The sequence below is a fragment of the Mesoplodon bidens genome, assembly GCF_964165515.1.
Source record: "Mesoplodon bidens genome assembly, chromosome: 19".
NCBI classification, from domain to species: Eukaryota; Metazoa; Chordata; class Mammalia; order Artiodactyla; family Ziphiidae; genus Mesoplodon; species Mesoplodon bidens.
Genome location: NC_138179.1, coordinates 41,104,618 through 41,115,511, shown reverse-complemented (window position 1 = coordinate 41,115,511; position 10,894 = coordinate 41,104,618). Strand labels below are relative to the sequence as shown.

Below are 10,894 nucleotides of genomic sequence, written 5' to 3'. Positions count from 1 at the left end.
GGATAAAGAAGCACGGCGCGGGAACTGGCGCGAGCCTGCAGGGCGGCGACGGCGGCGGCGGCGGAGGAGGAGGAGGAGGGTCCTCGACTTTTGATCTCTCTGAAGGCACCATGAGCTGCATCAACCTGCCCACCGTGCTGCCCGGCTCCCCCAGCAAGACCCGGGGGCAGATCCAGGTGCGGGCCACGGGGCGGGGCGGGGCGGAGGCGGGGGCGGAGTCGTGATCGGGGCCCGGGTGTCCGTGCACACCGGGGCCCAGTGACCTCTCCTTCTCTCCTAGGTGATTCTCGGACCCATGTTCTCAGGAAAAAGGTAATGGCCTCGCGGGACGGGGGTGGGCCGGGACCTCTTCCTCCACTTCCCTGCTTCTCTTCCAATCCCCGGGACTCCGTCCTCCTCCCATGACGCCCCACGACCCCGAGCCTGCCGCCCCTCTCAGAGCCCCGCCTCTAGAGCAGCCCCCACTGTCCGACCCCCGCGTTCGCGCCCCGGATGCCTCTCCTCCGTGGGATCCTACCGGAGGAGGAGCTCCTCCCTTTCCCGTCCGGGTCGGAACCACTTCCCCTTGGGGTCATTCAACCACCGCTCCTTCCGGGAGCTGGTCACAGCTGCTTACCGTTTAGCCCCTCACTAAAGCCCTCTCTGAAGGGTGCATCTACGGTGGCCAGGCCCTGTGCGCCCTGCAGTATCCGTGGCTTCCTCGCAGTGTGACTGTTTCCTTAGGTGGCCCAGGAGCGTAGTTACTCTCCACACTGAAGAGTCAAGCGCTGGTGCCTTTGCTTCCCTGAAGTGCTAGAACCAATCCCAGAGAGCCCCCAGTAACTCCCCTGGCCCCCCTTCCTATATGGCGCTGGGGGATCACTCCAGCTCAAATCCCTTGCCCACGATGGTGAGGCTCTCAGGGTGGGCTCAGGGTGGGCTCTTGGACTCAGAGACAAAGCGTGTCCTTTGTTGCACCAAAAGGTTCTGTGAAGTTAGTTCAGGCTATGTGCAGAACTGTGGGGTGAGATTACTTGGGAATGGAATCTGAACCCCTCTCCTGTGCATGTGGTCTTTGCTTTGCCCCCGACAAAATCACTCCCCCATCCCTTCCCTGAATCACATGAGGGCCCTTCTTCGCCACCCTCCCCACAGAGAATGACTTCCAGCCCAGACATGCTCCTCCCTCCTGGGTCTAGACTGAACTCTCTGTGTGGGCCCTTTCTGTCCTCACTGGTCCTTCCCACGCTCTGCCCTGCAGCCTTCCCATCCGCTGGTGGGGCTCAGGCTGTATACCCCTAGAAGGCGGTAGGGAACCCGACTTGTGCTGATGGGGTCTTCCTCGCCCACACTTATGCATGGGCCTTACCTTGCAGTACTGAGCTGATGAGACGGGTCCGTCGCTTCCAGATTGCCCAGTACAAGTGCCTGGTGATCAAATATGCCAAAGACACGCGTTACAGCAGCAACTTCTCCACGCATGACCGGTCAGTCCCTGCCCCTTCTGTCCTGTCCCCACACCTTTTGTGAGAAGCCCAGTGACGAGTCACAGAACTTACTGTCAGAACTCTTTAGAGAGGATGGTTAATAATGCTGATGCCGGGCAGCGAACCGTTCAAATCTGCAAACTTTCCAGGTTGCTTGGCAAGGTACCCTAGAACTTGGCTTTTCTTGGGGCTCTAGCCCAGTGGTTCCTAACGGGACGTGATTTTGCCCGCTAGCGTCTATTTGCAATGTCTGGAGACGTTTTTTAGTTTTCACAACAGGAGGAGGTAAGGGCATGATGGCAACTAGCGGGTAAAGGGCAGGGACGCCGCTACACCCTACAATGCACAGACAGCCCCATAACAGAGAATGATCCAGCCCCGAATGTCAGTAATGTCTGGCCAAGGTTGAGAAACCCTGCTCTTGACCTATGTAGAGGTTGCAGACTGGTTTTGTTGCCCTGCAGGCTGAATTTTATTTAAGTTTTTAGTTGGCTTGTCCTCGCTGACTCTGTCTTGTGGCCTTTGTGCATCCCCCTTTTATGTTTATCTGCCTGTGTCCTGTGGACATTTCAGCCTGCAGCCTGAGGTTGGGAGGTTAAGTTTAGTACCACTCCTGCCATTCCGTACAGCATTTAGGGCCTGATGTTTTGGAGCCTGAGACACCTTTCTCGTCTTCCAGATTTATCCACCTGAGCCCCCGGCATCAAGGCTGTGCTGTGTGTGGCTTCAGGGTGGGAGTGCGGGTGGGGGGGGGTCTGAAGCTGGGCAGGTGGTGAGGCGGAGAGGGCCCAGGACTTGGAGTTAAGTTAAACGTTGACTGACGTTTCCTGGACATGTTGCCTGATGCAGGTCATTTACATCTCCAAGTTTGCTTTCTCATCCCTAAAACATAGGTGTTCGCTGCTCAGGACGCGGGGAGTGTCAGGGGAGGACAGTGAAAGCAGTGGAGAAGATTAGAAGTGCAGCTTCTGGGTCTGTCAGATGGGGGTGGAATCCAGGCTCTGCCCCAGTGTCACAGATCCTCTCTAACCTGGGCTGTAGAGGCCCAGACGAGCTGCAGCAGAGGCCTAGCGCTTGGCAGGGGTGACAATGCTCCAGAGACGCTGCTCTTGCTGAAGCTGGAACCGGCTTACTGTGTTGCCTGCAGGATCACGGCAAGATAATCACTAAGCAGTAGTTGTAAAGTTTTATATAAATATATAGCTGCAAAACTGCAGAGCCGTCAGGAAACTCCTAGCTCCTTGGAAGGGTAGTTCAGGGGAGCAGGCAAAAAATGGAAACAGAAGAAAATAACATTGCAGAAAAACATAGAAACTATTTTAACAGAAGACAAAGAACAGCATTCCTCTTCCAAAAGGCCTGGCTGTGGGGCAGCGTGGGGTCCACCGTGTCATTTAATGCACTGGAACACTTCCACACACGGCCTTTCACTTTCAGACTCTGCTGGGTAGGAATCTCCCCTCAGGACCCACGAGGCGGCAGTATGAATGCGGATTTGAATCCTGACTCTGCCAGTTAATAGCTCTGTGATCTCTGAGAAATCCTTTAATCAGCCAGAGGAGTCAAACGGAGGGAATTCTGGGTCACTGCACTGCTTGTTGGTGTTCGTGGCTTATCTCTGCTGGGGCACGGGGCTCCTAGTCTTAGATTCTGGTGCTAATGGTCTGCCCAGGGCCATGGTAGGACTTTCATGGGCCCTGGGTACTTTCTGCCTTCATGGGCCCCTTCCTCTATAAAGAAAAAAATAAAAAATTATAATTTATGACTGTATTGATATAAAGACAAAGATAATCCAGATTGAGTTACATTTATTCTGATTTTTAAAAGAAATTAAAATGTTTCATTCATCCCCAAAGCATCATGGGCCCCAGGCACTGTACCTGATGAAGTAACACTGTCTGCACCCCACCACACACACACACACACACACACCCCCACACACACACACACACACTAAGCAGAGCAGAGAAGTGCTTTGCATCTGGGTTGAACTTTACATTGGGCATTGCTAATTTCCAGTCCAAAGCGTGAAGTGAAATAGCTCTTGTTGAATAACTGGTTTTCCAAACAAAGGCCTTTACTCTTCTCCCCAGATGCCTTCCCACAGGTGCTAATTTCTCAAAGCTCTGGGCAGACATCTCAGCCTGCTTTGCAGGTAGGGGGTGGTCATGAGACCGTTTCCCTGGCCCCTCATTCTGGTTCCTGGTCTCCTCGGGCTCCCTTGTCTTGCTCACGCTCTGGCTTTCTGTCCCCAGGAACACCATGGAGGCCCTGCCAGCCTGCGTGCTCCGGGATGTGGCCCAGGAGGCCCTGGGCGTGGCTGTTATAGGCATCGACGAAGGGCAGTTTGTAAGTTGACTTGTCCTGATAGGACTCTTCCTGTGAACTCAACTGTCCCCCTTTTTCCTCTGCTAATTTGGAGGTTATTGGTTCAATTTCTGAAATTTTTATAAGGTAAACATTGTTAACTTGCTTTAACTAGTGTCTGAATACCCTTTGAATTCCCTTTACTGCTTTCTGTGTTACAGTTATATGAAATTTATTGTACCTTAAAAAAAAAAAATTTACAGGACTTCCCTGGTAGCACAGTGGTTAAGAATCCTCCTGCCAATTCAGGGGGCACGGGTTCAAGCCCTGGTCCAGGAAGATCCCACATGCCATGGAGCAACTAAGCCCGTGCGCCACAACTACTGAAGCCCATGCGCCTAGAGCCCGTGCTCCGCAACAAGAGAAGCCACCGCAATGAGAAGCCCGCGCACTGCAACGAAGAGTAGCTCCCACTTGCCGCAACTAGAGAAAGCCCAAGCACGGTAACGAAGACCCAACGCAGCCAAACATAAATAAATATTTTTTAAAAAAGAAGCAACAATGAGCAAAAGAGAACCAAACCCTCCCTATACACCAGTGTTTAGAAATCAAATTTTTTGTCTACTGTAAAAAATTTTTTTAAATATATATTTTTATTTATACCCCTGGGAGAGGGGTATATCTGAAGACCCCACGCTATAAGCTGAGGGTGCGGTGGTAGGTGGGCAGCTGGATCCTGGGCATGCCAGCCTCACAGTGTCACCCCGAGTGCTGGTCTTACCTCTGTTTCTTTTTTTTGGCTATGCTGGGTCTTAGTTGCAGCACATGGGCTCTTCGTTGCAGCGTGCAGGATCTTTAGTTGCAGCATGTGGGATCCAGTTCCCTGACCAGGGATTGAACCCAGGCCCCCTTCACTGGGAGCACGGAGTCTTAACCACTGGACCACCAGGGAAGTCCCTGGTCTTATCTCTGTTTTATCACAGTAATAAGAGGGGTCATCTAGGAAAGGTTAGGACTGCACATAAAAAGGAAGTCCATAATTTACTGCCGACATCTTATGTCCAGAGACCACCAGGACTGAACAACTTGGGATTGTTGTTGCAGGGAGACACCCGGCATGGGAACTGGACGGTGTAGGTGAGGGGCTTAATTAGAGAGGGCTTGGTTATTAGGATGGGGGCTGTTTGGCTCTTGATTCGGTGTCATGGGAAGGGAGATGATTCTGACCAGCATCTTAAACCTCACCTATAGGGAGGGTGGACCAGAAGGAGGCCGAAGCAGCAGCAGTGACTCCTTTAGCCAGGAGAGGGGACATTTGGTACATTGTAGCCTAGACGATGTTCACGTTCTGTCCGTACTCACACATGCTTCTGGAGGGGTCCACACAGCCTGTGGGACCTTAGTTCCCTGACCAGGGATTGAACCCGGGCCCTCAGCAGTGAGAGTGCGGAAACCACTGGGACCACCAGGGAATTCCCTAGGAGGGGTCTGGTTTTGTCTTGACTATCACGGTCACAGAATGGCCTTGTCGGAAGTTTGTATTTATAGATCGGGCTCATATCACGTGTTGTGACCATTTTTTCCTCATCAGCAAACACCTATCCTTATGAACGTACCATGTCTTACATGAGCTGGCCCCTTGGGTGTGGCACTTACAGGCTGTGACGGACGTGTGTGTGGACATCCTGGCTATCGTCTGGTGTATTGGGGTTTAGCTACTAAGTAGAATCACTGGTCAAGGGACCGATCTCATTCATTCATTCAGTGTTTTCTGAGCTTGTGCTGTGTGGCAGCAATGTTCTAGGTGTTGGGGATACAGCCAGGGTCTCGCCCTTGCACTTACATTCTAGTTGGGTAAGAGAAATAGGTAAAAGGTGGTGGCAACCGGGGGAGAAAGGCACTGTGAGGGGATAGAGCTAAGGTGAGGATGGTGCTTTATGGGGACGGTCAGAAAGGGGCCAAAAGGAACGCGGGGTGAAGGTTCCCAGTCAGGACTGTGCTTTTGGGCATGTCTCAGGAGCAGCCAGGAGGCCAGGGGCTTTGGCCAGGTCAGCGGGAAAGACTTTGGCGTTAACCCTGGGAGAGACTGGAAGCCGCCCAGGGCGTCTCCTCTGCTGGAGGAGCATGGACGGCTGGGAGGGGGGGAGGGGGAGGGCGGGGGAGAGGCATCTGGGTCTTTGTGGAAATCCCCGGCGGAGGGCGGTGGAGGGCAGGGTGGTGGCGGCTGCATACACACATCCTGTTCCAACTGCCTTTCTCTTTTGTTACTCCAGTGGCTGACATCGTTTTCCCTGTGTTTCTACTTTTGTAAGTTGCCTCCTTCTCTTGGTTGATCTTTCCTCTACAGGACATGATGTAATCGGTGCCAGTTTGTCACAAGCTGTAAATATTTCTTCCCTGTCTATTTGCCTCTGGATTTGGTCTGTGCATCTCATTTGGTCTTTACCATTCATGGTGGAACGGTTGAATGCTTCACTGTCACACCCTTCGTTCCTGTCCTCTGTGGCCTTCGCGCCTTCAGCACCAGCCTGGCTGCCAGGAAGCCGGGCCTCCACCGGGCCAGGGCCGGGGTGCTTCCCTCGTGCATCATGAGGGCGCCACCTCTCCGCAAGATAAGGACGAGGGTGAAACTACTTCTTGGCTTCCTGATCTCCCCTTTCGGTCCTCTCCCCTCATCAAACCTTGTTCAGGAAGTGGCTCACAGCAGGTCAGCCCAGGTGCTGGATCGGCAGGTGAACCAAATGGGTAGACTTGTCACCATCAAGAAACCCCCCGTTACTCTTCTACCTGGATCCCGTGCGGTAAACATTTTTGTCTACCAAGAAAACCCTACGTTTACTAGGTCCTCTGAAGTTCCGCTTTGAATGTAACCTGTATTAGAGTCTATGGCTGCTGTGACATGTACCACAGACTGGGCGGTTTAAACCACAGACATTTACTTCCCACAGCTCTGGAGGCTGGGAACCCAAGGTCAAAGTGTGGACAGGGTGGGTTCCCCCTGAGGCCGTGAGGGAGAATCTGTTCCAGTCCCGTCCCCTTGGCATGCAGGTGGCCATCTGCTCCCTGTGTCTGTCCCTCTCTGTGTCCAAATTTCCCCTTTTTACAAGGGCACCAGTCATACTGGAGTGTGACCCTACTGACCTACTTTATGACTGGATACCTCTGCAAAGATCCTCTCTCCAAATAAGGTTCTGAGGTATTGGGGGTGAGGGTTTCTACATATGGATTTGGGGGGTGGGAAGGGACACAATTCAACCCATAACATAACCTAAAAAATTTAGTGGCAATAAAAACAAACGTCAGTAATGTGGTTGGTTACCAGTGGGCATTCTGGGATGTTGCAGACAGCTCTGACCTTACCTTCGATCATTCAGGAATCCCAGCTGGGGGCCCAGGGTTCAGTGTTTGGGTGGGGGAGGGGTGGCATGTGAACAGGGGACAAAGTTTAAGTGGAAGAATTGAAGTCTCTGATGGTGGGCATCGCTAGAGCGGGCAAGGCCAAGGACCCTGAGAGGTCCCCAAACCCTGGTGTGGAAAGACCCACATCTGATGAGGCCTTGGCAGGGAGAGAGACGCAGGGGGTGCTCATCCCAGGGCGGCTTTCCCCCGGCCCCTACCCGGGGGTTATCTGGCAATGTCTGGAAACCATTTTGTTTGTGACAATGGGGGTAGGGGTGGAGGGCACTGGCTGACAGCTCCTTGCAGGCTGGGGGCTGCATTTCTGTGACCTGTGATGAGTCCTTTAGAGAAGAAGAGGGGCCTCACCTGGAGCCAGGCTGGAGCCTCTGGGTGGGAGGTGCTGTTTCCGTAGCTCAGGCTCGGCAGCCCTGCAGAGGCCGTCAGATCTGGCTTCGGTGAATCCCGCTGGAACTGATCCAGGTTTTCTAACCCCTCTCCTGGTCCTCGTCTTGCCGAGCCCTCAGGTCTTGGTAACTTTGCACCTACATTAGCGGCCTGGAGAGAGACCCTTTGCCCAAACACAAGAACTTCCCACTTCACCCAACCCAAAGACCTATCTAGATAGATGATTGACCAGTGAAAGTTCACCAAAGAATTTAAGTAGCAGCCTCGCCCTGAGCCACTTGAAATTTGATTTACCAAGTAAGTGACCTTTCTTCAGGCCCTGTATTTAGAAGGGTGTGCTGTGCCATCCTGCTCCGTAAGTGGCCAGTGGAACCCTCACCCCTTCTCAAGGCGTCACACAGCACATTATGTTTTTAAAAAAAGGCAAACACACAGAGCGTACCTCTCAGCCAAATAGCATATGTCATAAATTATTCGAGGGTCCTTAATCCTTAAACACCAAGGGCCATCCTTGCCTTTTCTTGGGCTCAGAAACGTGAAGTCATTGCCAAGGTCACAGCTAATGGGTCCAACCAAGACCATGGTTCAAGCCCAAGGCAGCCTCTGGTCTGGGCTTTTGACCACTGCGGTAGCAGACTGCCTCTCCTAGTGACAGTTCCAGGTGCTTGGCCTGGAGCGGGGCCCAGTTCTGCCATGGAAAGCTGGCAGGATGGTGGAGCGACTGGGGCTGCTGCGGATGTGCAGCCTGCGTGCCGGGTGGGGGGTGCTGGGGCCACCCTATTCTCACGCTCCACACCGATCCGGGTGGCCAGAGCTGTTGGATCCAGCCACGTGTTCGTGGCTCCTGGAAGCTGCTGCCCAGGGCGGAAGCTCACTCCTCCTCTCACCCTTTCCAGTTCCCAGACATCGTGGAGTTCAGCGAGACCATGGCCAATGCCGGGAAGACCGTCATTGTGGCTGCACTGGATGGGACCTTCCAGAGGAAGGTAAGGCGTCTGGTCCAGGTCTCGGGATGGGACCCAGGAGGGAGGAAGGGGCCTGGGCTGTGCACAGACGGACAGCTCACCGCGCCCTGGATGACCAGACTGTGCCAGAGCCCAGGCACTCAGGCGAGCCAGACCCAGCTCCCTGGTTTGCCCCAGACCAGGCCGCCTGCTGCAGGGGCTGGTGCTCTGGGGGAAAGCAAGGTCAGGGCCTAGTTTCCTGGCTTCAGGGCTGTGAATCAGAGGGTTTCAAGGAAAAGCCCACCCGGTGAGGTAAGTGCACACCAGTCTTTCCATGGGAATACAGGCTTTCGGGACCATCCTGAACCTGGTGCCCCTGGCCGAGAGTGTGGTGAAGCTGACGGCCGTGTGCATGGAGTGCTTCCGAGAGGCCGCCTACACCAAGAGGCTGGGCGTGGAGAAAGAGGTGGCCCCTCCTGCCTTCTCCAAGGGGTAGAGGGGAGGGGGTGGTGCTGTGTCCCCGCTCATTGCCGGTGCTTCCTGTTCCATGGCCAGGTCGAGGTGATAGGAGGAGCGGACAAGTACCACTCCGTGTGCCGCCTCTGCTACTTCAAGAAGGCCTCGGGTCAGCCTGCCGGGCTGGACAGCAAAGAGAATAAAGAGAACTGCCCAGTGCTGGGGAAGCTCGGGGAGGCCACGGGAGCCAGGAAGCTATTTGCTCCTCATCAGATCCTGCAGTGCAGCCCGGCCAACTGAGGCACAAGCCCCACACCCAGGATGGGCGCTGACCGGCCACCGGCTCCCGTGCCTGCTGCTGCCCCCTAGCGGACGCCTGCCCCCTGTGTGCTGCCCGGCCTTCTCGGAGGAGGAAGCGGGGGTGGGGGGGGTGAAGTTTCACCAGCACCCCTTCCCCGGCCAAGGGCCACGGGCCGGTGGTCTGCACATCACACTTCCCTCCTTGCCTGCCTGCCGGCTTCTCTCAGTTCCCTTCCCAGGCTACTCACAATCCACCCCAGGCCGGCGTGGGGTCTGGCCACTGCTGACGTGAGTTCCTCCCTCTCCAAGGGGTGAGGCCGGAGGCGCAAGCTCCTGTGACATCGGTGCTCCTGGCTTCTTCCCCCTTTGTGGCTTTTGCTGTTGAGTTTCTGTTCTCACTGGGAAGTCGGGGGACCAGCACCTCTGGCTCAGCACCGAGCCTCCTCTCGTGCAAAGACTTTAGTCCCCATGCCTGGCACGGGGGGCTCCTGGCCCCTCTGAGGATGGCTGGACTTGTTCTCTCTTACTTCCCTTTGGGCCGAAAGCCCTTCCTGCTCTGGCGATCATTTTCTCCAGAATTACAGCTTCTTCCACGTGGGTGACACCCTGCTGGGGCTCAGATCCCAGAGGCTTGTCTTTTAAAGCAGGGGCTGTGATTTTTCTGTTGTAGTGTATGAAATTAATAACTAATATTAAAATGTACTGGTTGATGAAAGCGTATTTCTCTTTAACTGTCTGGGATTCCCCGGGTCTCACTGGAGACAGCTCTGACCTGATTTAGGTGTGGGGATTTCTTTTCAAATCATTTTCTAGTACTACTGATCTCTTAGCCACGACGCTTTTTAACTGAGAAATGATCGTGAAGTGTGTCCTGAGAGGAATGTTTGCCTGCTCTTCTGTCTGGGCAGGTTTCAGGTCAAGATGGGTAGATGAAGGAGCCTGGGGCCCAGGTTGGAAAGATGAAGCTTTGGTCTGTGCTGCCAAATGGGGCTGTGAGGTCAGGTTTTGTTTGTGAAACAGACACTTGACAGTTCAGGAGCCAAGAAGACCAGCTCTGCTGTGCCTCAGAAAATACGCTGTGGGCAGCTTACACGGAGGCAAGAGTGCGCCAGGTCGGGTGTGGGTGGGGTGAGCCTGGGCTGTAGGTGTGCCCCATGCAGATGGGGGTCCGGGTTCCCCACCCTCGCCCCAGCTTCTCCCTCCCCTTTGCTCGCGGTTGGTCCCAGGTTACAGAGGTGCAGTACAGTGATGAGACCGTAATTCCCAAACCCTATTAGTTTTTACTCAGGATTTTGAAACTGTTGGGGCCCACTTTTGACAGCTCCCTGTCTGGGCTCTAAAGGGGAAGCCCCGAGTTGCCCTGGGGGCCCTGGCCTCCTGCCTAAGCCGGGCTTGTCCCCTTGGGCGGGCTGGGTGGTCAGGCCGGCCCCCTGTGTGTCGGGAAGAGGCTGCAGAGGTGCTGAGTCCTGTCTACGGGAAGCAGAGGGCCCCTGCCCCTCCAGGGGCATGCCGGGACCCTGGCAGAGCGGCCCAGAAAAGCCATGTTGTTTACAGGCTGAGCACAGTTACTATTTTAAGATGCTGATGGAGGGCAGCGTGAGCAATGAGACCCTGAGT

General features: G+C 54.6%; 1 protein-coding gene across 3 annotated transcripts; it reads left to right on the top strand.

Annotated features, from left to right (window-relative positions):
• Nucleotides 1-47: 47 nt before the first annotated feature.
• On the top strand, nt 48-9,992 carry TK1 (thymidine kinase 1). 3 transcript variants are annotated; one of them, XM_081218343.1, is made up of 7 exons: nt 48-176; nt 281-312; nt 1,356-1,466; nt 3,722-3,815; nt 8,474-8,563; nt 8,868-8,987; nt 9,077-9,992. In XM_081218343.1, the coding sequence occupies exons 1-7, from the start codon at nt 111-113 to the stop codon at nt 9,275-9,277; spliced, it is 714 nt and encodes a 237-aa protein (XP_081074469.1). In that variant the 5' UTR covers nt 48-110; the 3' UTR covers nt 9,278-9,992. The 3 variants fall into 3 exon arrangements, with proteins under 3 accessions (XP_081074469.1, XP_081074471.1, XP_081074470.1); XM_081218345.1 differs by lacking the exon at nt 8,868-8,987; XM_081218344.1 differs by lacking the exon at nt 281-312 and having other exon boundaries at nt 90-176.
• The last annotated feature ends 902 nt before the right edge of the window (nt 9,993-10,894 follow it).